Source organism: Astatotilapia calliptera, chromosome 3 (assembly GCF_964374335.1).
Source record: "Astatotilapia calliptera chromosome 3, fAstCal68.1, whole genome shotgun sequence".
NCBI lineage: Eukaryota > Metazoa > Chordata > Actinopteri > Cichliformes > Cichlidae > Astatotilapia > Astatotilapia calliptera.
This window is the reverse complement of record NC_137424.1, coordinates 83,495,609-83,519,361: the sequence shown is the minus strand read 5'-3', so window position 1 is coordinate 83,519,361 and position 23,753 is coordinate 83,495,609. Positions and strand designations below refer to the sequence as shown.

Genomic DNA, 23,753 nt, shown 5'->3' with positions numbered 1-23,753 from the left:
CAGCTCCAGGTCCTTCCACGTGCTGCTCTGTATTTGTGCAGTTTGTAGTGTGTCCTGGGAAACGTAGCACACATGGTGTTCTTCTGCTGTTTCCTCCTTTCACTGAGTGTGAAACACTGACGCTGTGCTGTTGTTCACAGAGGGGAGCTGATTCTAGCTGCAGCTGGACTCTGTCATCTAACTGAATGTGTTGGTGCTGATCACGGGGCTCTGAGGGGGGAGCAGCAGGAGGACTCTGGATGCTGACGTCAGTGTATCTGTGGAAGCTCCCACAGCGTGTCTGTCATTCAATATTGTGCTGTATATTGTATCTATGCAAAGATGAACAGACTGTGTGTTCACTGGTCTCTGTGCTGCAGCTCTGATGTCATCATCACTCCCTCCTCCACCCTCAGCAGTCCCAGTATGCTGCTGTGGTGCACCCCACCCTCACTCTACACCTGAGCCACAGACCACACCCTCCACCTCAATATACACCACAGTTTTCTCTGCTGTGGAAATGAGATCAGGAGGAAATCATCATTATTATTATTTAATAAACGCTCACATTAATGTGGGCTTATTTGTTTCATATTAGAAACATTAGTTGAGTGTTTTTAGTATAAAATGGTGAAAGTCCCTCTTTTTGCTCCTCCCCTCACCTGTGGATGGGCGGTGCTGTTACCGTGGTGACAGCTTGGATGTGTTTCAGTCCTGCCTGGTTATCACTGCAGGAATCTTTCACATTTATTACAGGTAATAACTCTGATTTTTCTGTGTATTATGAACTAAATGTATCCTGATACACACAGAGATGGATGAGCAGAGGTCACATGATGAAAGAACAAACATGGAGTCTTTGATTTATTTAGATATTTATTGATGAATGCAAACAAACCCTGACACTGAACCATCGTCGAGCTTTCACAGAACAAACCTGATCACATGACCTGCTGACCCAAACAGTGCAAAGCTCCATGGCAACAACAACAAACAGCCTCACATATGTTAACAGAGGCTGTTAGAAGCACAGAGTCTTTACAGTCTTTCTCCTGTTTGGACACAGATCTCTGCACATCTTCATCACAGTTACTCACAGACGTGCAGAGTGTGTGGATATCAAAGCTAAGTTTCCACCTTGGATCCCAACAAGAGCTCCAGTTGGATCCAGTTTGATCCAGTTTCTGCAGTAAATCTAATGACAGACCTCCAGGTGCACCTGCAGAGTCTTCTTGTTTTTTCAGCTCAACCATGAACTCTGTTAAATGCAGTAATCAAACCATCATAGATCATAGATCCTGTTTGACAGATGAAGCTGTCCCTCTAAGTGTAATCTAACACAGCTTATTAAGCTCACTGCAGTCTGTCTAACTGTGAGGAACTGAAGCTCTCAAAGGCTGAGGACAGACCCTGGATTAATCTGAGGACTTTGGTGGTCCTGCTGATGTGTTCAGTCTGTGATTGGACAGAGAGCAGGGGTCCAGGACCTGATGGGATTCAAACCATCAACTTTGTTTATGTCTGTCACCAGGGGAAGGGAGTGTTGTGAGTGCGTATCTGTATCAGTGTACGTGTGTGCGTGTGTGTGCGTGTCGGGGTGTGTGTCCCGAGTTCAGCCTGAGAAAGTGTCCTTTCACCTGTTAGGCAAAGATCAACAGTCCACAGCCTACGCAGGTGACCTTGAGGAATAGGGAAGAGAGTCAGTTCGTTCTCATTATCAAGTCTCCAGGAGGAATGTTGTTGTTCTCCTCGTTGTTCTCCAGATGTATCTCTCTTTTAAGAGCGTTGAGCTTCTCCAAGATCTTTCCCATATTTCATTCAGTAAGAACAGTCCACAGTTTCAATCATAGCGGCCAGCCTTGTGGGGTTTTGAACAGCAGTCACAGCTTTCTTCAATTTCTGATAAGACAGGGCCAAGCCAGCTCCAAACAACAAGAACCTTGTTACCATGGTTCTGAATAGGTAGATGTCTTCAATGTCTTCGATAGACAGTCCCGCCAGGCACAAGACACACCACTTCTGCCATCGTGTATCCAGCTTGAAACGTCCCTCCAGGACACTCAGGCTCTCCCGAACCCAGGCGTCTAGTTGAGAATAGACCAGTTGATCAAATCAATAGTTCTTTTGGAGAATAAGAGCGAGAATGTGAGGCTCTCTCAGGGATAGAGTCAGACAAGATAAGGGAGGGAGAGGGGGAAATATGCGTCCGCCTCGTCCAAGAGCCAGGGAAGAAGATGATGCCAATCTACAATCAGATTCTGCTTAGAACTGCATTCAAAACTATTGAGCCAATATTTTCAGCTGATATGGCTGAAACATTTTCACATGATGAGCTTCCAACAACGGTAAGAGCATGTGGAGACTTTGGAAACATCCCATTAAGAAAGAGAAATCAAGCATTTGGATTCATTTTAATGAGCTCAGACTTGTTAAAAATGCAGAGGAGCTTGTTGTGAACTGAACTTCAGAGAAACATAACATACTGAGATTCACTGTGAAGCTTTGAGTGGAAAAAGACAGAAAAACAACATGTGGATCCTGGAATAATGTGAGCTTCCATCTTTAAACGACTGAAGAGGAAGAAGTTTACAAGGAATCATTTAGAAGAGTTTCAAACATCAACTGATTGAATCCATGAATCTGAAAACGTGTTTGTGAGTGAAAGAGACAGACATGTACAGACTGAACTATCTGTTCAACAGTCAGACTGTTTCTCTAACAGGAGACACTCTTTACACTCCACTCAGCACAGGGACACTGAGGAACCAGTCCCTAACCAAAACCCAGGATAAAGAGTTTGAGTGAATGTGGTGTTGAAGGTGTGGAGGTGGATCAGAGTGTCAGAGGAGACTCTGTAGAAGGACAGAGTGCCAGCAGGACAGTCCACATACACTGCTGCTCTGTTAGAGACAGAGGAGGAGGAGGAGGAGGAGATGGATGTTGATCTGTTATTGTGACAGACAGAACGAGGACCATCACCAGCACAGTACAGCCTCCAGGAATGATCACTCCATCCAAACACACAGTCACTGCTTCCTTTCCTTCTGATGCTTCTGTAACTCACTGATATATAAACGTCTCCTCTGCACTCGACCTCCCAGTAACAGCGACCAGTCAGACCATTTCTACACAGCAGCTGAGGACAAACATCAAATCTGTCTGGATGATCAGGATATGACTGAACCTCCTCCACACGTGTCACCTTCCTGTTGTTGTCAGACAGTTGGAGGTTTGTGTTCACTGTGTTTGTGTCGATTGTGAGTTGACAGGAATCTGATGGAAAGAACAAACACAATCCAGCTGCAGTTATTGATCATTGATTGACACTTTGATGATGACTCCTGACATCAGAGATGTGAATGATGTAGATATTTGAATGTGTTCTGCTTTGTTTTCATGAATCCCATTAAAAACACACTTACACTTCCTCAGACCTGGTCTCAACCATCGGACACCAGCTGGCTCCACCCTGAAAGGAGGAGGGGGGTCAGAGCAGCACAGTCAGCATGCACACATGGACATTACATGGCTCTCATACACATGGACATTCACAGTGTTCATCAAAGTGAAAGCCCGGGGGAATGAATTGTCTGTGGTGTCGGTTTTTAAATATATACAAATAAGAGGAGCTGGTTGTGAACTGAGCTTCAGAGAAACACAACATACACACACTGCAAAAAATTGTTTGTGTCCACTATAAGACAGAGGAGAACAGCACAGGGATAAACCTGCAGGTCTGACAGCAGGAGGTGGAAAACACTTCAACGAGTGAGAGTCATGTGAATATTGTCATCTGATTGGCTTGAATCCTCTAGTTAGTCACAGAAAGAGGCCCCCCTTGTCCCAACACCCCTCGCTGCAAGCTAACAGCAGCCTAATATCACTAAGCTAATTGTATTGCTGTGGATGATTAGCAACAAAACATATTTTGTTCAACAACAATCACTCTCAGTGTAACTATAGGCTTTTTTTTTGAAGTGTTGTCAGGGATACAGTTACTGTGGAACAGCTCTTTTGGGCAGTTAGCAGTGTTAACTGCTCTTATTAGCGCAGTTCAAGGCTATTACTAACTTGATGTGAATTTGCATTATCTGCTAACGCTACCACTGTTTTTAACTATGTGAATAGCTAACGCTTATACGCTTTTGCCTTGAATTATAACTATGTGAGGACCCTATTTCTAATTAGGGGTGAATAATTATTAGCAGCTAATGCTAATACCGTTTTCCCTTTCCTTTTAACAATGTGAGCAGCTAGTGCTAAGTAGGCTGATGTTAGCAGCTAATGTTAATTTGATGTGAATTAGCTAAGTAGACTGACATTAGTGGCTAATGCCAATTTTAAGTGAATAAGAATTGGCAGCTAATGCTAATACCATATGTTCTTGCTTTATAACAATGTGAGCAGCTAATGCTAAGTAGGGTGCTGTTATTAGCTAATGATAATTTGAGGTGAATTACATTACCCTCTAATGCTAACAATGTTTTTTCCTACTTTTTAACAATATGAGAAGCTAATGCTAACACTATTTTTCATTCAATTTTAACTTTTTCCCTGCGATGTGAAGAGTTAATGCTAAGTAGGACGCCATTAGGGGCTAATTCTAATTTTAGGTGAATAAGCAGTAGCAGCTTATGCTCATACCGTTTTCCTTTCCTTTATAAGAATGACAGCAGCTAATGATAAGAAGTCTGCCGTTATTAACTTAGACTAATTTGATGTGAATTAGCATTATCCGATAATGCTAACTCTTTTCACCTGGATTATAAGGATGTGAGGAGTTAATGCTAAGTAGGCTGCCATTAGCGGCTAATTCTAATTAGGGGTGAATAATTATTAGCAGCTAATGCTAATACCGTTTTCCCTTTCCTTATAACAATGTGAGCAGCTAAAGCTAATTTGATGTGAATTAGCAGTATATTAGTGAGCAGCTAATGCTAAGTAGGCTGCGGTTATTAACTAATGCTAATTTGATGTGAATTAGCATACTTAGCTACTGCTAACACTGTTTTCCCTTACTTTTTAACAATGTGAGTAACTAATGCTAAAACAACACTATTTTCCCTTGCATTATAAAAATGTGAGTAGCTAATGCAAAGTAGGCTGCCGTTATTAACTAATGTTAATTTGACGTGAAATAGCATTATGCACTAATGCTAACACTGTTTTCCCTTACTTTTTAACAACGTGAGGCATATTCTAATTAGGGGTGAACAATTATTAGCAGCTAATGCTAATACCGTTTTCTCTTTCCTTATAACAATGTGAGCAGCTAAGTTCAAGTTCAAATTTTATTCACCACATGCAGTGGCAGGTTGCCCTGCAGTGGAATGAACCCGCCCCCCAACCTTACACACACAACAAAGACGTCACATGGGGATACAAGTCAGAGAACGGTTGCATTACAGAAAAAAACACTAAAATATACACTACAATGGGAAAGTACAAGAGGAAAAAAAGCCTGTTCATGTGTCTAATCGTTTTTCCCCACTCAGTGACACACCCGCCGGGGGTCAAACTCTGGTAATTGGTGATTCTTTTCTCAGACATGTGAAGCTGGCTGTGGTTAAACCTTTACTTAAAGAACCATCTCTAGACCCAGCTGTTTTAGCTAATTATAGGCCAATCTCCAACCTTCCTTTCATATCAAACATCCTTGAAAGAGTAGTTGTCAAACAGCTAACAGATCATCTGCAGAGGAATGGCTTATTTGAAGAGTTTCAGTCAGGTTTCAGAGCTCATCACAGCACAGAAACAGCTTTAGTGAAGGTTACAAATGATCTTCTTATGGCCTCTGACAGTGGACTCATCTCTGTGCTTGTCCTGCTAGACCTCAGTGCAGCGTTCGATACTGTTGACCATAATATCCTATTAGAGCGATTAGAACATGCTGTAGGTATTACAGGTACTGTGCTGCCGTGGTTTGTATCATATCTATCTAATAGACTCCAATTTGTGCATGTAAATGGAGAGTCCTCTTCACCCACTAAGGTTAATTATGGAGTTCCACAGGGTTCAGTGCTAGGACCAATTCTGTTTACACTATACAAGCTTCACTTAGGCAGCATCATTAGAAGACATAGCATACATTTACACTGCTATGCAGATGACACCCAGCTCTATCTGTCCATGAAGCCAGATAACACACACCAATGAGTTAAACTGCAGGAATGTCTTAAAGACATAAAGACCTGGATGGCCGCTAACTTTCTGCTTCTTAATTCAGATCAAACTGAGGTTATTGTACTCGGCCCTGAAAATCTTAGAAATATGGTATCTAAGCAGATTCTTACTCTGGATGGCATTACCTTGGCCTCCGGTAGCGCTGTGAGGAACCATGGAGTCATTTTTGACCAGGACATGTCCTTCAATGCACATATTAAACAAATATGCAAGACTGCTTGCTCATAGGGGGTCATATGATTGTTGGGTTTTCTCTGTACCTATGAAGCGCCTTGAGGCGACTTTTGTTGAGATTTGGCGCTATATAAATAAAATTGAATTAAATTGAATTATTATTGTTCTCAAACAAAAGAATGAGAATGAAATACTGATTTTAACATGGCCCATTAGCAGCATTAGCTTATCAGAGTTTCCAGTATTTAAGCTTCCATTTCCAAATGTTAGCTGCTCCTGTCTGCCTCTTTGTCACACACACAGACTGAAATGATTCACAGCCTTGTTTCAAACTTCTGTCAGTGTCACTGACTATCACTGTGACTGTGGACATACAGCATGGGAAACATACACATCGCTGACACTTTATTAGGTACACAATGGCCACTATCTCAGGTACAGTACACCTTTGACCTAATAAAGTCTATTTAAAGTTACAAAATGTTGTCTGTCCAAATATTTATGGACCTAACTGTAGGTCTACTTTTAATGAAACTCTCAACATGATTTATCAGTTATCATTAATGTTCCTGCAAACAGGCTCCTTGGAGACCCCCTACACAAATATCCATGTACTATCCAGCTAGACTAGTGTGTCTGTCCCTGAAAATTTTCCTGTATGTGTGATTGTTCATGTCTCATCTGCAGGAAAGAAACAGGAAGTGAGTGAAAGACACAGGAAATGTTTCCAGCTCTTCCTCCTCTATCAGACATTCTCTCCATACCTGAGAGTGTCCAGTCTCCAGCCTGGATCCTTCAGTCCAGCCGACAGCAGCTTCATTCCTGAGTCACCTGGATGATTGTAGCTCAGGTCCAGCTCTCTCAGATGGGAGGGGTTGGAGCTCAGAGCTGAGGCCAGAGAAGTACAGCCGTCCTCTGTGATCAGACAGCCTGACAGACTGAAGACACACAAAACAACAATCCATCTGTTATCTTTGCTGCTTTAACAAAACCTCAAATCCCAGTCAGAGATGATGAGCATCATCACAGTGATGATCATTTCTCTGTAACCCAGGCTTCCTGCTTCAGGATCTGTGCATGCTCACAGAACAAGGAGACCTTTAAACATTATTTCACTAATGGATGGACGGACTGAGTGTAACAGTGTTTATGTGGTATTATTCCACTTGCCACAAATATCAGTGTAATGGGGAAACAGCGCCCCCCCTCTCGGTGTGGCTGGTTAGGTGAGGCTGGCTGCAGTAATCGCTGCCAGTCTGCCGTAGCCATACGAGAGGTGAGTTGTATTGTTCCGCACACGATATAGCTAAGTAGTACAGACACACAAAACATGTTTGATTAGCTGACGAGCACCGAGTGTAATAAGTGCTTAGCGGACACATGTCTAACATGAGTTTTATGTACTTTTCATTTGTTTATTATTGTGTAAAACTGTATGCTAAAGCGGAATGCTAATGAGATGTTCTGCTGTAGTGTGCTGTGCGGAGTGGTGTGTGGCGAGCCTGTGCACTGATAATACACCGTTGTTTCCATTCAGGTACATCATTTGTTGTTGCTGTTATTTTATTGTATATTAGAAATTGTAATATTGCTGCAGTAATCGCTGCCAGTCTGTCGTAGCCATATGAGAGTGTGCTGTGCGGAGTGGTGTGTGGCGAGCCTGTGCACTGATAATACACCGTTGTTTCCATTCAGGAAATAAAGTGGCAACGATCGATAAGAGACTCCTTGTCTTTTTAAAAACACAACACAACGCAGAGTCGAGGAGTCTGTTTGGGCCGAACTTTTGCAGCAGGATGAAGCAGAAACCGGTTACACTGGTGCCGTGACCCCAGCTCCTGCAATCCTGCTACCGCAACGGGGGCCGTCTACTTCCTGGAAGGTGGAAAAGTCGCGGGAGACTGGCTTTTCTTAGTCCCGCCATTTTCTGCATTCTTTAGAGACATCGGGGCGGGGCTCTGTTTTTTTTTTTTGGAGAGTTAAACAAAAAAAAAAAAAGGGAGGGACACATTGCTGAGCCATGGCAGATTTTCCCAGTTTTGGCAGGGGAAGGGGGGCAGTTGGTTTTACCCCTCTGCATTCATTTGGCAGAGGCAGATCAAGGTTGCTGACAGCCCCAGTTTCCTCCACACCTAAGCCTGTCCTTGCTGAGTTAAATGAAAACCCTATTGATGGGAACTGTGATAATCTACAAAATGCTGGATCAGAAACCAGTCCCACAAAAGAGGACCTTTATGCAGAGATTGCAATGCAAATTGGGTTTTCTATTGGGGAAAGCATTGCCTCTTGTCTTGAATCTCGGTTGGGCTCTGGAGTGGGAAACAGTGTTGGTGGGTCTGCCAATAATGTGTTATCTGAACCCTCACTATTGAATGTGATTGTAAAGTCTGATGTTAAAGAACCTGTGTGTTTTAGAGGGGATGGCTGTGATTCATGCAGTGTTCAGGAATGGGAGGAAATGATGATGACTTTTTTTAAGAGAAGAGGGGTACCAGTTGCTGAACAAGCTGATGATGTGCTGAGTAAACTGCTGGGGAGGGCACGAGAAATAGTCAAGGTGGGCATACGTAGTAAGCCATCTGTGTGTCTTGAGAGGGGCCCAGAGCCCATTTTTGAGATCTTAAAGCAGCACTTCAGTGACACTGCCTGTTCAAGCATGCCTTTAGCTGATTTTTATGCAACACTACCCAACTTAGGTGAAACACCGTTTGATTACTGGCTCAGGTTGAACAGAGCCATGGAGGTGACTGAAGACTGTCTGAAGAGACAAAATAAGTCCTTTGCATATCTGACGAAAGAGCTGACTGCTATGTTTATCCGCTACTGCCCAGACTCAGAACTGTCTCTTATTTTCAAGTGCAAGCCCCTGCAGCAGTGGACGGTTGCTGATGTGCACGAGAAATTGCTGGAGCATGGCAAGGACCGGAAGTGCACCCCTCAGTTTAGTGCAGTCAGTGCCTTGAGTTTTCAGCAACAGGAGGTGAGTCCTAATGTGCAGCAGGCGACAGGCAACAGTAAGTGTATTACACCATCACCAACCTCTACCTCAGCATCACTTACCGGCCTTCAAGCAAAACCACCTACTGATCGTCTTGATCATGTGATAGCCCTGTTGGAGAAAGTCCTGGAGGGACAGCCTCGACAAGCAAAGCTGCCTGCTAAGGATGATGTAAGGGTCCCCCGGAACCAAACACACAAAATTGTGCCTTGCGTGATTTGTGGTGACACTGAACACTCTACGTATCACCACTGTAGAGCCCATCAGCTATGTTTCATCTGCCATGCTGGCGACCACACACGGGCTCAATGCCCCAGGGCAGTGTCTGTCAGAGTGAGGGGGCCTGACTCAGCCACCCAGCAGCTGGGAAACTAGATGGCCTACATGTGGAGGGGGCAAGTGTTAGGCCTGAAATCGCCCCCAAAGAGGATGATTTTGATGATTTAGAATCTGTATTACACACTGTTTGTGAGGAGCGCCGGCTTGGCCGGAGACCCGTTCTTCAGAACACACACAGACTAAAACAGCATGATGAGCTGTTCTATGAAAATGTGACCCTGGGTGGCAAAGTGTCTGTTAAAGCCATGCTTGACAGTGGCTCTATGGCCTGCACCCTCAGCACCAATATGATGCCCCAACTATTACATCATGCAGTGCTGCAGACCCCCACCTTGCAACCCACGGATGTCGTCCTGATTGGCTGTGGTGGTTCGAGGACTGTTCCATTAGGTGTGTGTGACATTACGGTGGAGATATGTGGCTGTAAAGTTGTTGTGCCAATGTTGGTGATTGCAGGGCAGAGTGAGGACCTCATTTTGGGCAGCAACCTAATGAGGTACCTGAGTAATCGCCTGAGGGAAGAGGGACATTTAGGAGAGGAATGCAGCAAGACCCTGAGTGCGGGAGAACAGCTTAATAAAAATCTGCTGAGTTCAATGTCAGGAGTGGTGGCCCCAGGGCATGTTGGTGATAAGATCGGAACTGTCAAGCTAAAGAGAGCTGTAACATTAGAGCCCTTGACAGAACACCTTGTTTGGGGCAGGCTGCAGCTAATGGATAACGGGGCAGTGGGCAGTGCTGTCGTTGTAGAGCCCACCGGGTCAAGGTCTGGACCGAGGTCAGTTATGGTTGGGAGAACTGTAGCGCATCTAAACAGTGATGGGTGGCTCCCTGTGAAAGTGCTGAACCCCTTTGACAAGCCGATAACACTGAAACGGAACATGAAGTTGGCTGACGTGTCCCCCTGTGCAGCAGTGGAGAACTTCAGCCCCACTGGCTCCTACTTGCAACAGAACATGCAACGGTCTACTGGCTCAGCTTGGTGCCATGATGAGCAGAGTCTAGTCACTGATGTTTCCACTCTGCCAGATGATTCACCCTCACAGGAGGTGACAAGTGGTTGTAACCCCTTACATGCAGTGCTGCAAAATCTGGGGCTGTCTGATATCGACATTGATTCATGTGCAGTTTCGCCGGCTGGCAAAGAAAAACTGGTTGGCCTTATAGCCCAGTTTGAGTCTATCTTCTCAAGAGACAAGCTGGATTGTGGCAAGGATAACGGCTGCCTACATCGAATTCGAGTTGTGGACGACAAGCCATTCCGGTTGCCATGCCGACGTGTGCCACCGACTCATTATGAAAAACTAAGACAGGCTCTGAATGACATGGAGGAACGGGAAATAATTCGGAAGTCTTGCAGTGAGTTTGCATCACCCCTGGTGTTAGTTTGGAAGAAGTCCGGTGAGTTGAGAATCTGTAACGACTTTCGCTGGCTTAATGCTAGAACTGTCAAAGATGCTCACCCACTCCCATATCCGGCTGACGCACTGGCTGCTTTGGGAGGAAACGGATTGTTCTCCACAATGGACTTGACTTCAGGTTATTATAATGTGGAGGTGCATGAGGAGGACCGTAAGTACACGGCATTTACGTCTCCATTTGGGTTGTACGAATATAATCATATGCCACAAGGACTGTGCAACAGTCCGGCCACCTTCATGAGGATGATGCTAGGCATTTTTGGGGATCAGAACTTCCTCAGTGTGCTGTGTTATCTTGACGATGTTCTGGTTTTTGCCCCGACAGAAGAATTGGCACTGGAGCGTTTGCATATGGTGTTCCAGAGACTCCAGGTTCACAACCTTAAGTTGGCTCCAAAGAAGTGCCATTTTCTGAGACAGTCTGTGAAATTCCTGGGGCACATTGTAAATGCTGATGGGATACAGTCAGACCCTGACAAAATAGCATCCATTACATCCCTTGCAGAGGCAGACCTTATGGAAGCGGGTTCGAGTGTCACATCCCAACAGAAGGTCCGCTCATTTTTGGGGATGGTAATGTTCTACCAACAATTTATTGAGAACTGCTCATCCATCGCAAAACCTCTGTTTCGGCTGACATCTGGGGATAAAGGCCCTCGTGGTTCACGGCGAAAGCACCGGCTGGTGCGTAAAAAGCTGTGTGAGGAGGACTGGACGGATGAATGCAGGGCAGCTTTCAATGAGCTGAAGCAGGCCTTGTTGGATCGAGTGCTCCTGGCCCATCCTAATTTTGAGGAGCCCTTTTTGCTCTCTGTTGATGCCTCCAGCAGTGGCCTTGGTGCCGTGTTGTCGCAAGTTCCTTCTGGAGCTTCTACATCAAGACCGATCGCCTTTGCCAGTAAGACACTCAATCATGCACAGTCCAAGTACCCAGCGCATAGGCTGGAGTTCTTTGCATTGAAGTGGGCGGTGTGCGACAACTTCCATCACTGGTTGAGGGGTCATCAGTTTACCGTATGGACGGATAATAACCCTCTCACCTACATACTTTCTAAGCCAAGACTGGATGCATGTGAGCAGAGGTGGATCGCAAAGCTAGCGCCTTTTCAGTTTGACATAAAGTACATTCCATCCATCCATCCATCTTCATCCGCTTTATCCGAGGCCGGGTTGCGGGGGCAGCAGCCTAGGCATAAAGTACATTCCTGGTCCTAAAAATGTGGTTGCTGACGCGCTGAGCGGGGAGCCCTTCGTGCACCCCAGGGCCTCCCACCGGTTGATAAGGGTTCCATATAATGAACTTCTGGCAGAGGCAGTCGCCACTGGTGGGGTTCAGGAGGCCTTCAGATGGACTGTTCACTCAGCTGATAAGGCCTCAAGCAATGACCAGCCTGTTGTTTCGCAGTGCACGGCTGTTGCACAGACAGGAATGCTGACATCTTCTGAGGTGGGAGCTGTCTTTCAGGCCCATAGTGAACATGAGTCCAGGGTGTGGCCACATGCTCTCCTTCTGCCCCAATGCTCTCAGACTGTGCTTACGCCAAACCAGTCTGACTCTGAACCCTTCTCGCATGATGACCTAGTGGGACACCAGCGGCGTGATGATGTGCTGTGCAGAGTGATCTCCTATGTGGAAAGGGGACGGAGACCCTCGAGGAGGGAGCGGGCAAGTGAACCGGTTGATACGAAGAGATTTCTAAGGGCTTGGGACAAGTTAACTGTGAGGGATGGTGTGCTGTATCGAGTCTCCAAGAATCCCGTCTCAAAGACAAAGACTTATCTGTATGTTGTTCCGCCAACCTTGCGGCTCGCTGTACTGAAAGGCGTCCATGATGAAGCCGGTCACCAGGGACAACAAAGAACACTTTATCTGGCCAGGCATAGATTCTACTGGCCTGGTATGGCCAAGCATGTGTCAGAGTATGTACGGTGCTGCAGAAGGTGTGTTGTTAGCAAGTCGCCTGAGCCAGAGGCGAGAGCACCTTTGGAGAATATCAGAACATCAGAGCCCCTTGAACTGGTCTGCATAGATTTTTGGTCTGCGGAGGATTCAGCGAACAAATCCGTGGATGTGCTTGTGGTCACAGACCACTTTACTAAGATGGCTCAGGCCCCTCTATGCCCCAATCAGTCTGCTAAGGCGGTGGCACACCAACTCTGGCATAACTACTTCTGCATCTACGGCTTTCCGAAACGCCTTCACTCGGATCAAGGAGCTAATTTTGAGAGTGTGCTCATTGCCGAGCTATTGAATGTGGCAGGTGTCCAGAAGTCTCACACGACCCCATACCATCCGATGGGAAACGGCTCCTGCGAGAGGATGAACCGTACCTTGGGCAACATGATTCGTGCATTACCCCCCAGAGCCAAGCAAAGGTGGCCTGAGGCACTGAAAGCTCTCACATTCGCCTATAACTGCACAGTCCATGAGACAACTGGCTATGCGCCATTTCTGCTGATGTTTGGCAGAGTGCCAAGACTGCCGATCGATGTGATCTTTGGCTCTGTTATTGAGCACCAAGACATCATGAACTATGATCGAAATGTCCAGACATTGAGGAGGGACCTCAAAGAAGCCATGGATTTGGCGCAGGAGGTGGCACGCAAAAATTTGAAGCGTCACACGGACCTCTACAACCGGAAAGTGCGGGGAGCCCCAGCGGCTCGCTGATGACAGGGGTTACTCAACCAGAAGGCAGCATGGTGGATCAAGAGCTTGCCTGTACCAGTGTTCCCCCTGTTGACACTGAGGAGCAGGTGGATGCCACCTCTGGTGGTCAACATTCTGACCTGCTTATGTCTGTGGCCCCAGTTGCAGCCTCCTCTGTTTTGGAGTTGGCAGCCATTACTGACGGTGACCAGGACAATGAAGCTGCTACTGAGGGTCATGTCTCAACCACAGTTGTTCTGCCCAACGCAGACCCGATTGATGTTAGCAGGGTGGTCGGGACCCGTGCTAGATCGAGAGTGGGACGGTTACTTAAGCCTGTTTCCAGGTTGATTGAAATGATGCATCAGAGACCTGTTAAAGTTTAAATATTGTTGATAACTGTGAGTTGATTCTATTGTTGTTGAAGTGGGACTTTGATCTTTAGAATTGAAACTGATTATTTGTCGTTGATTTTTCTGTGTCAGAGTGGCGTACAGTTGTGATGTGATGAAATATGTAACTGGCATATTTTGGGTTTTTTTTGGAAGGGGTCTGGCCAACTTCTTCTTCTACTTCCTTTGGGGATAGTCCTCTGACTGAATTTTCTTTGTGACTGTACGACCTGGTATTACTCAACAGATTTATCACATGTTGATAGCTATGGATTAGCTATTGGATTTTTTTCTTTTATCTTGTTCTCTTTTTTTGAGGATTATTGGGTTTTTGTCCTCTGTTTGTGTTATGGTGACTGTGGTGTACCTGAATTTTTTTTTTAGGGTGTTTGTTTATTTGAGTGTGCAAGTGGAATTCAGCAGGGGGGAATGTAACAGTGTTTATGTGGTATTATTCCACTTGCCACAAATATCAGTGTAATGGGGAAACAGCGCCCCCCCTCTCGGTGTGGCTGGTTAGGTGAGGCTGGCTGCAGTAATCGCTGCCAGTCTGCCGTAGCCATACGAGAGGTGAGTTGTATTGTTCCACACACGATATAGCTAAGTAGTACAGACACACAAAACATGTTTGATTAGCTGACGAGCACCGAGTGTAATAAGTGCTTAGCGGACACATGTCTAACATGAGTTTTATGTACTTTTCATTTGTTTATTATTGTGTAAAACTGTATGCTAAAGCGGAATGCTAATGAGATGTTCTGCCGTAGTGTGCTGTGCAGAGTGGTGTGTGGCGAGCCTGTGCACTGATAATACACCGTTGTTTCCATTCAGGTACATCATTTGTTGTTGCTGTTATTTTATTGTATATTAGAAATTCTAATATTGCTGCAGTAATCGCTGCCAGTCTGTCGTAGCCATACGAGAGTGTGCTGTGCGGAGTGGTGTGTGGCGAGCCTGTGCACTGATAATACACCGTTGTTTCCATTCAGGAAATAAAGTGGCAACGATCGATAAGAGACTCCTTGTCTTTTTAAAAACACAACACAACGCAGAGTCGAGGAGTCTGTTTGGGCCGAACTGTTGCAGCGGGATGAAGCAGAAACCGGTTACATGAGCACAGCCTACAGATGAACTGGTGCCAGAGATCATAAAGAACATCAAACAGTCAAATTCAACACTTTAGATGGAAATATAAGATTAATGCTGCAGACAATCATGAACATCAAGAATGCAGCTAGTGGTAAAATAAAGATTTGACCACAGTGTTACTGTCTATTCCTAACATATCCCTAACATGATAGCTGCACTTTAGAGCTCTAAAACTGGAACTGACACATATTTAAACTCTACATGTTACTCAGTACATTCATTTCTGACACTCGCCCACAGTCCAACAAAGGAAACATGGAGATCACATCAGTTTGTCACCAAAGTCTAATTATTAGGGCAACTTAACCTGTTATTATCTCATTAACTCATTAATTGATTAACCAGAACAATTATTTTATCGCACATTAACACAGTTTTTAAAATCGTGATTATTGTGAAAGTGCATGCCCACTGGCTCTGAATATAAAAATCCAAAAAGTAGGGCTGCCACGATTTGTCAACTATCAAAATCGTTGATGACTAATTTAATATTTGGCAAGCTGTTCGAAGCTTAGTAAGATCATGAAAGACGCAGGAATAAGTGGTACGTTTTAAGAGTGTAATAACGGACTGAAACAGAAGATGGCAGGACTGCCTGTACAAGGATGCCAGCTGCCATTAAACCCTGAAGAAGAAGAAGAAGCTGTGTCTGTTATTGTAGCTATGTCCAAATTCATGGGCTACACGCTCCTGAGGCTGCATTTGTAGGCCGATTACGTCACAGTCATGCAACGAAGGCTGTCCCAATTTGAAGACTTCTCCAAATGCGGCCAACAAATGCGTCCTCCTTTCCCCCAGATTTGAAGGCTGGGTCGGGTGTATCCTTCGTGGCCCACCATATCATTCATAGCACGGCGAATTCCAGTTTCCAACAATGGCGGCAGCTACTTAGTTTTAATATTACTCTTTCTGGGTCACAAATGTATCCTCCGTGGCCAACAAACCACCAAACTGCTAAAACAAATTCCACAAAAAGATATAAACAAAGTGGGGATCCCCTGTTCTTATGTTTTTCAAATGTGAAGCGTAGTTTTCATCCTTTTTTTGTTGCTGGTTAAGTGAATTTTAGTCAGAGAGTGATGAAACCTACAGCTTTAAAATCTGAGATGTCTGCTTTCAGCACTCAATGACTGTACACATTGTTGGTGAGAATTGTTGTGTTGTGTGCTGTGGATTCACTTCCGTAAACTCATCCCTATTTTGGCATGTCTAGTCTGAGCCTTTCATCAGCAAACAATCATGGACACTGAGTAGATCTCTTTCTGGCCAATATATTTTTGCTCGGAGTTGATCCTGCCATAATCTGTTCCCCCTGTCCAAATCACAGACAAACAGTATCCCACAGTTGTTTATGTTTTTAAACCCATTTTGCACAGAGAGGCATTTTTTAGCAAATATATTTTTGCTGAGAGGTATGGTTTGGCCAGCTTGTCTGGTGCAATGAAATGATGTCTGCACAAATGATGTCCTCTCTAAGCTTTAATTTTATTTTATTTCAGTTAGCTGTTTCAGTTAACTTTTCATTCAGTTAACTTTTCATTGTGAATTTCCCAACTTTGGGACTACAAAAGTCTAATATCTTACCTGGTAAAAACGGACCATTTACATGTGTCAAAAGAAAATTGTGCATAGTGTGATCAGCTACATGAAATGTGCTCTTTTTATTGATCACTAAGCAATCCACATGTCTACGTGACTTTTCACCTAATAACTTTTGTGATGATAAACTTATTTACCAACTAACAGCTTCCTCTTTTTAAGAACATACAGACTTAGAAAAGGGGAACCTCAGCTCTGAGTTCTTAGAATAACTTTGTTTTCTTTGTACACACATGTAACAAGCTTGTATAAATAAAGAACGCAGGCAGTGGCAGAGCGCGAGTCCGTGAGTGCCTCTTGCAAGTGAGCACTCTGTGACCATCCTCGCGAGTAAAGACAACTGCAGTGTTTGTGTTTTCTAACTCAGGTGTCTCAGCTGAAGAACTGTGGGGCAATTCTTAGAAATCCCCTGTCAACATGCAATCTATAAATAAAACAAATGTGTAATCAATACTTTCCAGCAGTTTTTAAAGCTATATTAAGTAAATAATACTAGTAAATAATACTAGTAAATAATAATAAATTGTCCGTTCTGTCAAAATTTCAAATATAATTCTACTGGACTATAACATTTCTAGTTTGTTGACATTTTACGTCTAAATGTGGAGATGTACTATTATTAAATGAATCACTACTTTTATTAATGTACAATAGGCCCCTTAACATGTAATGTTGACTTCATAAATGTCAAGGGAAAATTGTATTTAGTAGTCAGTATAATCTTTTAGTGATATAAGTTTGCATATGGTAGAATACTGCATGTAGTTATTTGTATTAGGAAATATTCAACCATGTATACTTAGAGGCATATAATTAATTGTGTAGTGACAGGATGTGTGATTTTTAGCAGGCTTGGTTCACCCCCACATCCTGGGAGCATGGGAGAGTTCGTACCTTGTCTTATTGTTTTACGGTAGGATTAACGTAGCTATGTTTGTTTTAGTCTAAGTGCCTTTTGGTTTGATGAACTGCTGGACTTTGAGACCAGCAGGTTTAGGGAAGATTTTATGGGGCCACACTCTGACACCCCCCCCCCACCCCCCCACCCCCCACCCCCCCCCCACACACACACACACACCCAATGAAGTATAAAATAAAGACCGGGGCAGTTTCTCAGGTGCGAGTCTCAGAGACTGCCCTTGCTTGCAAGAAGTTCTGTGTGTTTCTCTTCTCTGAGTCTTTACTGAAGAAGTGTTTTAGAATATTTTCCCTAACAATAAACATGTAAAAAAAATCATTATGAAAAACCAATAATTAAAAGTCAAGTAATCCACCTAAAGGCAAATGAAAGGTCAGTTGGCAATTCTATAAAAGTTAGATCTTTATGCAATAACTAGTGGATAATAGGGACCATCTCCTTTTCAACTTAAGATGCAGACAAGACAAAGCAGAGTTGTTCCTAGGAGTACGGGGCTTGGATCCATGGTCAGGGGATACAGAGCAGAGTTAATTTTAGGGCGAGCACAAAATCAACTTCTAAGTGATAAGACAGGTCCATTTCACTATAGATACCCTCCAGAGCAAGATTATCCAGACTCTGCAGGAACTGAAAACTCTTCTACCCTCTCCTATCTTAGAAGAGGTTTACAAGGTTGTGGACAAGGCTCAGTGGGCCCAACACTCTGAAGGAAAAGAAAATTCCACACTTTGTTAACAAAAACCTTTACTTCCCAGTCTGAACCTACACAACTCAGAGAAGAACACACACCTGAGGACAGTCAGGAAAAATGGGTGAAGAACTTTTCAGACTGGAATCTCACTGAACCTGAAAACAAAGTATTAGCCAAAGGACACAGTTTTGCCATTTCTCCTCAACAGTTGCCCATAGTGGACCTCATCACAGCCACAGAAACTGCCATACGGATTAATAAATTATCACAGACAGAAGCAGAGCAAATCAGGATGAAAGTTTCAGCCACCCTCTCCAGTGGCAAAGTCCCTCCATCTAACCTCACAATACAAGAAAAGAAGGCCGTCGCTTCCCTGAGCAAAGACCACAACATCACCATTTGACCCTAGAACTGAAGAAGCTTCTCAGATGAGAGGTGAAACGTCTTCAAGTAACTTAAACAAGTTCAGACGCTTTTCTTTCCAAGCTCCTTAGACTACGATGACCTGGATGACTGAGAACCTTCACAGACATATTTCAACAATATAACGTTTTTAAATGATCATCAGCAGAAAGGTTTTAAATCTGACCTTAGAGTTTCCAGTATACAGTTGGGACTCTTTACTCCAACAGACAGAAGCTTCACTCCTGAGTCCTGCAGGTCACAGTTACTCAGGTCCAGCTGTCTCAGACTAGAGGACTGGGAGCTGAGAGCTGAGGACAGAGCTTCATAGCCTTTCTCTGAGAGCTTACAGTGACTCAGTCTTAAAAATAACAGATAAACAATAAAACAACACGTTTGTTTAAGTGTAATGAGGTGTTATTACAGTTAGTAATATTTAATCCTGTTTTTTTTCTTCATTCTGTCAGTTGGTATACATGCATACATACATATGTACATATAGCTTGATCTGACCTGAGAATATTCAGTTTACAGTGTGGACTCTTCAGTCCATCAGAAAGAAACTTTGTTCCTGAATCCTGCAGGTCAGAGTTACTCAGGTCCAGCTCTCTCAGACAGGAGGACTGGGAGCTGAGAGCTGAGGACAGAGCTTCATGGTGTCCCTCTGACAGGTTACAGAGATTCCGTCTGAAAAGTAACATTATAAAAAGTGTTAGTGGAGAATACAATTCATGGTTAACTAAAAGAAATAGATTTAAGTCTGGAGAAAAACCCACTTGTAATTGGCTTAGTAAAAACATAATTCTAGGAGTATAGCTTAATGGAAACCAATGAGGAGCTGGTAAATTGTCATTGTACTGAACTTTGGACCATAATATATACTTTTTAATATTCAATTGGAAATAGTGGTGGAGAAAAGGTTAAAAAAAATAAAGAAAAATAGATCAGGAGGAATGACCCCTGACCGAAACAAGCTTTAGCTTCTTCCCTTTAAGCCCACCCTCCCTAAACATCTTTTTTCCTTTGGCTAGTTTCAGGATGTATACTGAAGGGCAGCACTTAGTCTTTGTAGCTTCACATGTTGGTTTAGAATAGAGCAGGGCGATATGACAAAAAATATTTATCACTATATACATTTGAAAATTTGCGATAACGATATAACTGACGATATAATTGACACTAGACAAAATACTTTACAACTCCACAACTTTATTAGTGCAAAAAAAAACCCATCAATGTATTTTACTTAAACAAGCAGCTGTTTTTTATGTGCATTAAAGTTATATAAAAAATTTTACAGTGCAAACGCAAATTCCTTGCTGACAGTTTAACTAAAAGGCATTTCCAGTGGAAATTGGCCAACATATCCTCAGCATAACCATGTAAAATATCCACAAAACTTAAAAAGAGGTTATACACACACAACACGGTAACATTATGTTGAAGCACAGTACGTATCACTCCGTGAGGCTCCTGCCTACGACAACCATAATGCTCCGACAATCCATCAAGCGGTGTGGCTTCGTAGCTTAGCAAAGTCGTACTAAATCATTTCACAGATTTTCGAGCGCCGTGCACATAAAATCGTTTTGAGGTCAGTAAACACAACCAGAATTCATACATAAGGCACACGGGATTATAAGGGGCACTGTCGATTTTCAGATAAATCAATGGATTGGTTTTAAGTGTGCCGTATGTTCCAAAAAACACGGTAATAACGACGGCCCGCTACCATGCTCTACCAAAAATAGTGCTTTGTTGTGTATCTGACGGATGAAAGCTAAACCAGTTCCACACCACTGAAGTTGCAGCATTTTTACAAACCAATTCTGGTTCATCTGTTTCATTCAACGATCCGCTTTCACCCTTCTCATTCTCCGTCACTGCCTTGCTTTTTCTGCCATGTGCATATGAAAACAAAGGCACTGCACATGCGCGTTTTACCCATATTCTATCGCGATATTTCATTTTCTTATCGTTGCCTAACATTATACCGGTATTACCGTGAACAGTATGATATGGCCCAGCCCTAGTTTAGAATTTGTTAAAACAAACTGTAGACCTACTAAAAACAGATTTTCTGGCTCATGATAAAGAAAGGAAAGATCTCAGATCCATTTGCAAATTTTAGAACCTGATTCTGAAATATGACAGTGGACATCTCAGTAACAAAGTCAGTCATTTCCTGCTTAGTCTGGGTCAGAACACTGCATTTATTCTTTCGAACACTGACCATATAAAACAGTGTTCTGCTTAAAAGTTGTACGCAAAGCAAATGAGCTAAAATCTCAACTTAAGTGGAAAGTTATTGTTCTAAAGAAACACCAAAAGTAAAGCAGAGACTAAAGTTTACATTACAAATTAGGAAAAACATCTCTGGACCAACCAGACTGTCAATGAGTGACCCAAAACTGGTAAGCCTAAAGAAAAAACATGATAGCCAAACCTCTCAGTAGACCACACTGAAGGCAAAATAAGGTAACCTTTATTAGTCCCACACGTGGGACATGAACCCTCAGAAAGCTGAAGAAAAAAGGTGCCTGAGGCAGAACCATCCATTGTCAACAATTAGGAGGCCCAGGACAGAGTACTGAAAATCAAGGTGGAGTTAACAAGCATACATTTTCACTGCTATGCAGATGACACCCAACTCTGTCCATGAAGCCAGATAACACACACCAATTAGGTAAACTGCAGGAATGTCTTAAAGACAAAGGATATGTCTACACTAATCTGGATCATTTCCAAGCAGTTGTATGTCCACACTGAAACAACTGAAACGCTTATGTTCCGGGACTGCGCATGTTTGAAACATAATATGATTCGACCTGCCTCATTTCTGTTTGCCGTTTATTTACTTTCTGGCTCTTTGAAACGTCGCTGCAAAATGTTGAGGAAAAGCATCAAGTTTTTTAAATGGACTAACAATGAGGTGGAGTTGTTGCTGCGAGTAACACAAACTGACTGATATTCATCTTTAATAGGGCTGTCAAAATTGAGAGCAAACATTATGATTGCCCACTCTCCAGAGCTGAGTTGACAGCTTCTGTCTGATATCGGGCTGATATGAACATGTAATTTGTGGGGTTTTTTAGGGGTTAAAAAATTATGTTATGTTGATTTTAATAATAAATAATTTTGATGAATAAACATGTGCCATTGTGTGTTCTCCGTTTGGTTGTGACTTCTTGATGTTTTTTTTTTTATATATATAAATAAAAACAAACTAAATATAACAATGTACAACACAATCATATAAGGAGTATGCTGTGAAGTCCCAGCCTCCACCTGATTATGTAATTAACCAGCGGACAGGTATGTTTATATATTATATATTATAACTTCTATAATTATGACTATATTTATAATGTATTTATGTACATTTTATACTTGGGAGCAGTTAACACTTAACACATGAATGTCACATTCACAACTTAGTTATAACTCACGTTTCTGTTGCAAAGGACGGTACAGAGTCCACGGACTGATCACTTCCCAGAGACTGAACACTTCCTATCGATCCATAGCCAGACTCTGTTTTAGAAAAGTCCTTCCTTCTAAGAGGAGAGGAAGACCACAAGGAACTCTCTCCAGATCTGACAGATAAAGAGAAAAATACATCTATTAGTCATTTTCCACTGAAGCTTTTCTCTACTCTCCTCAGACTCTGCTCCCTGATCATGGTTCTGTTAGAACTATCCTCCTGTTAAAATGTAGCTTTTCCTTCCCATTGTCACCAGATGCTGCTCATAGTAGATCACCTAATTGTTGTTGTCTCTCTAATATTGTACATTTTTATCTTACAGTACAAAGTCAGTTGATTTTTGTTGTGAGTAGATTTTAATGTTTTGATTGGAATCTAAACTCAAACCTGTCATTAAAATGTTTTAAATGGACTGCAATAAATTTGGCTCATTATATTATTTATCTGTAATATTTATAATAAAACATAAATGATAAATATTTTTTTATCAGGGGTCTGTACATTACTAGTTTGGAAAGAGTGAGCTTATGTAAATAGTACTTGCTCCACTGTCTGTGTTACACCCTTTCTGTCTGTGTAACATAATAAAAGGATAATTTACAACCAGGGCAGGTTTTAAGATGAGGTGGTGTCATCACAAATGTAACCAGGATTTTGCCGCTCAGTGAGTCTTGTTTTGTTGTTTTTGATTTAAAACCTCTTAACATGTGTGTGCTGAACACAATTGGATGTAAAAGGTCATCATGTACATCATGTCATCATGGGGGCAATCGTGGCTCAAGAGTTGGTAGTTCGTCTTGTAATCGGAAGGTTGCCGGTTCGAGCCCCGGCTCCAACAGTCTCGGTCGTTGTGTCCTTGGGCAAGACACTTCACCCGTTGCCTACTGGTGGTGATCAGAGGGCCCGGTGGCGACAGTGTGCGGCAGCCTCGCCTCTGTCAGTGCACCTCAGGGCAGCTGTGGCTACAATGTAGCTGCCATCACCAGTGTGTGAATGTGTGGATGACTGAATGTGTAAAGCGCTTTGGGGTCCTTAGGGACTAGTAAAAGCGCTATATAAATACAGGCCATTTACCATCATGTAAGAGTCAGTTTTTTTGACTGACCATGTTGCATACATACAGTGGGGCAAAAAAGTATTTAGTCAGCCACCGATTGTGCAAGTTCCCCCACCTAAAATGATGACAGAGGTCAGTAATTTGCACCAGAGGTACACTTCAACTGTGAGAGACAGAATGTGAAAAAAAAATCCATGAATTCACATGGTAGGATTTGTAAAGAATTTATTCGTAAATCAGAAAGTTGGACCTGTGTCTTCAATTAAATCTTATACTTTATTATTTCAGGGCAAGCAAAGAATTGAAAAACAAATTA

General features: G+C 43.1%; 1 protein-coding gene across 1 annotated transcript in view; it reads right to left on the bottom strand.

The window, feature by feature from the left end:
• Positions 1 to 2,376: 2,376 nt before the first annotated feature.
• LOC145425993 (NLR family CARD domain-containing protein 3-like) overlaps positions 2,377 to 23,753 on the bottom strand; it is a 231,345-nt gene continuing 209,968 nt past the window's right edge. The window contains exon 8 of the mRNA XM_080299540.1: positions 2,377 to 3,252. Within this exon, the coding sequence (XP_080155666.1) occupies positions 2,723 to 3,252 (530 nt within the window). The 3' untranslated portion in view covers positions 2,377 to 2,722. The remainder of the gene's footprint in view (positions 3,253 to 23,753) is intronic.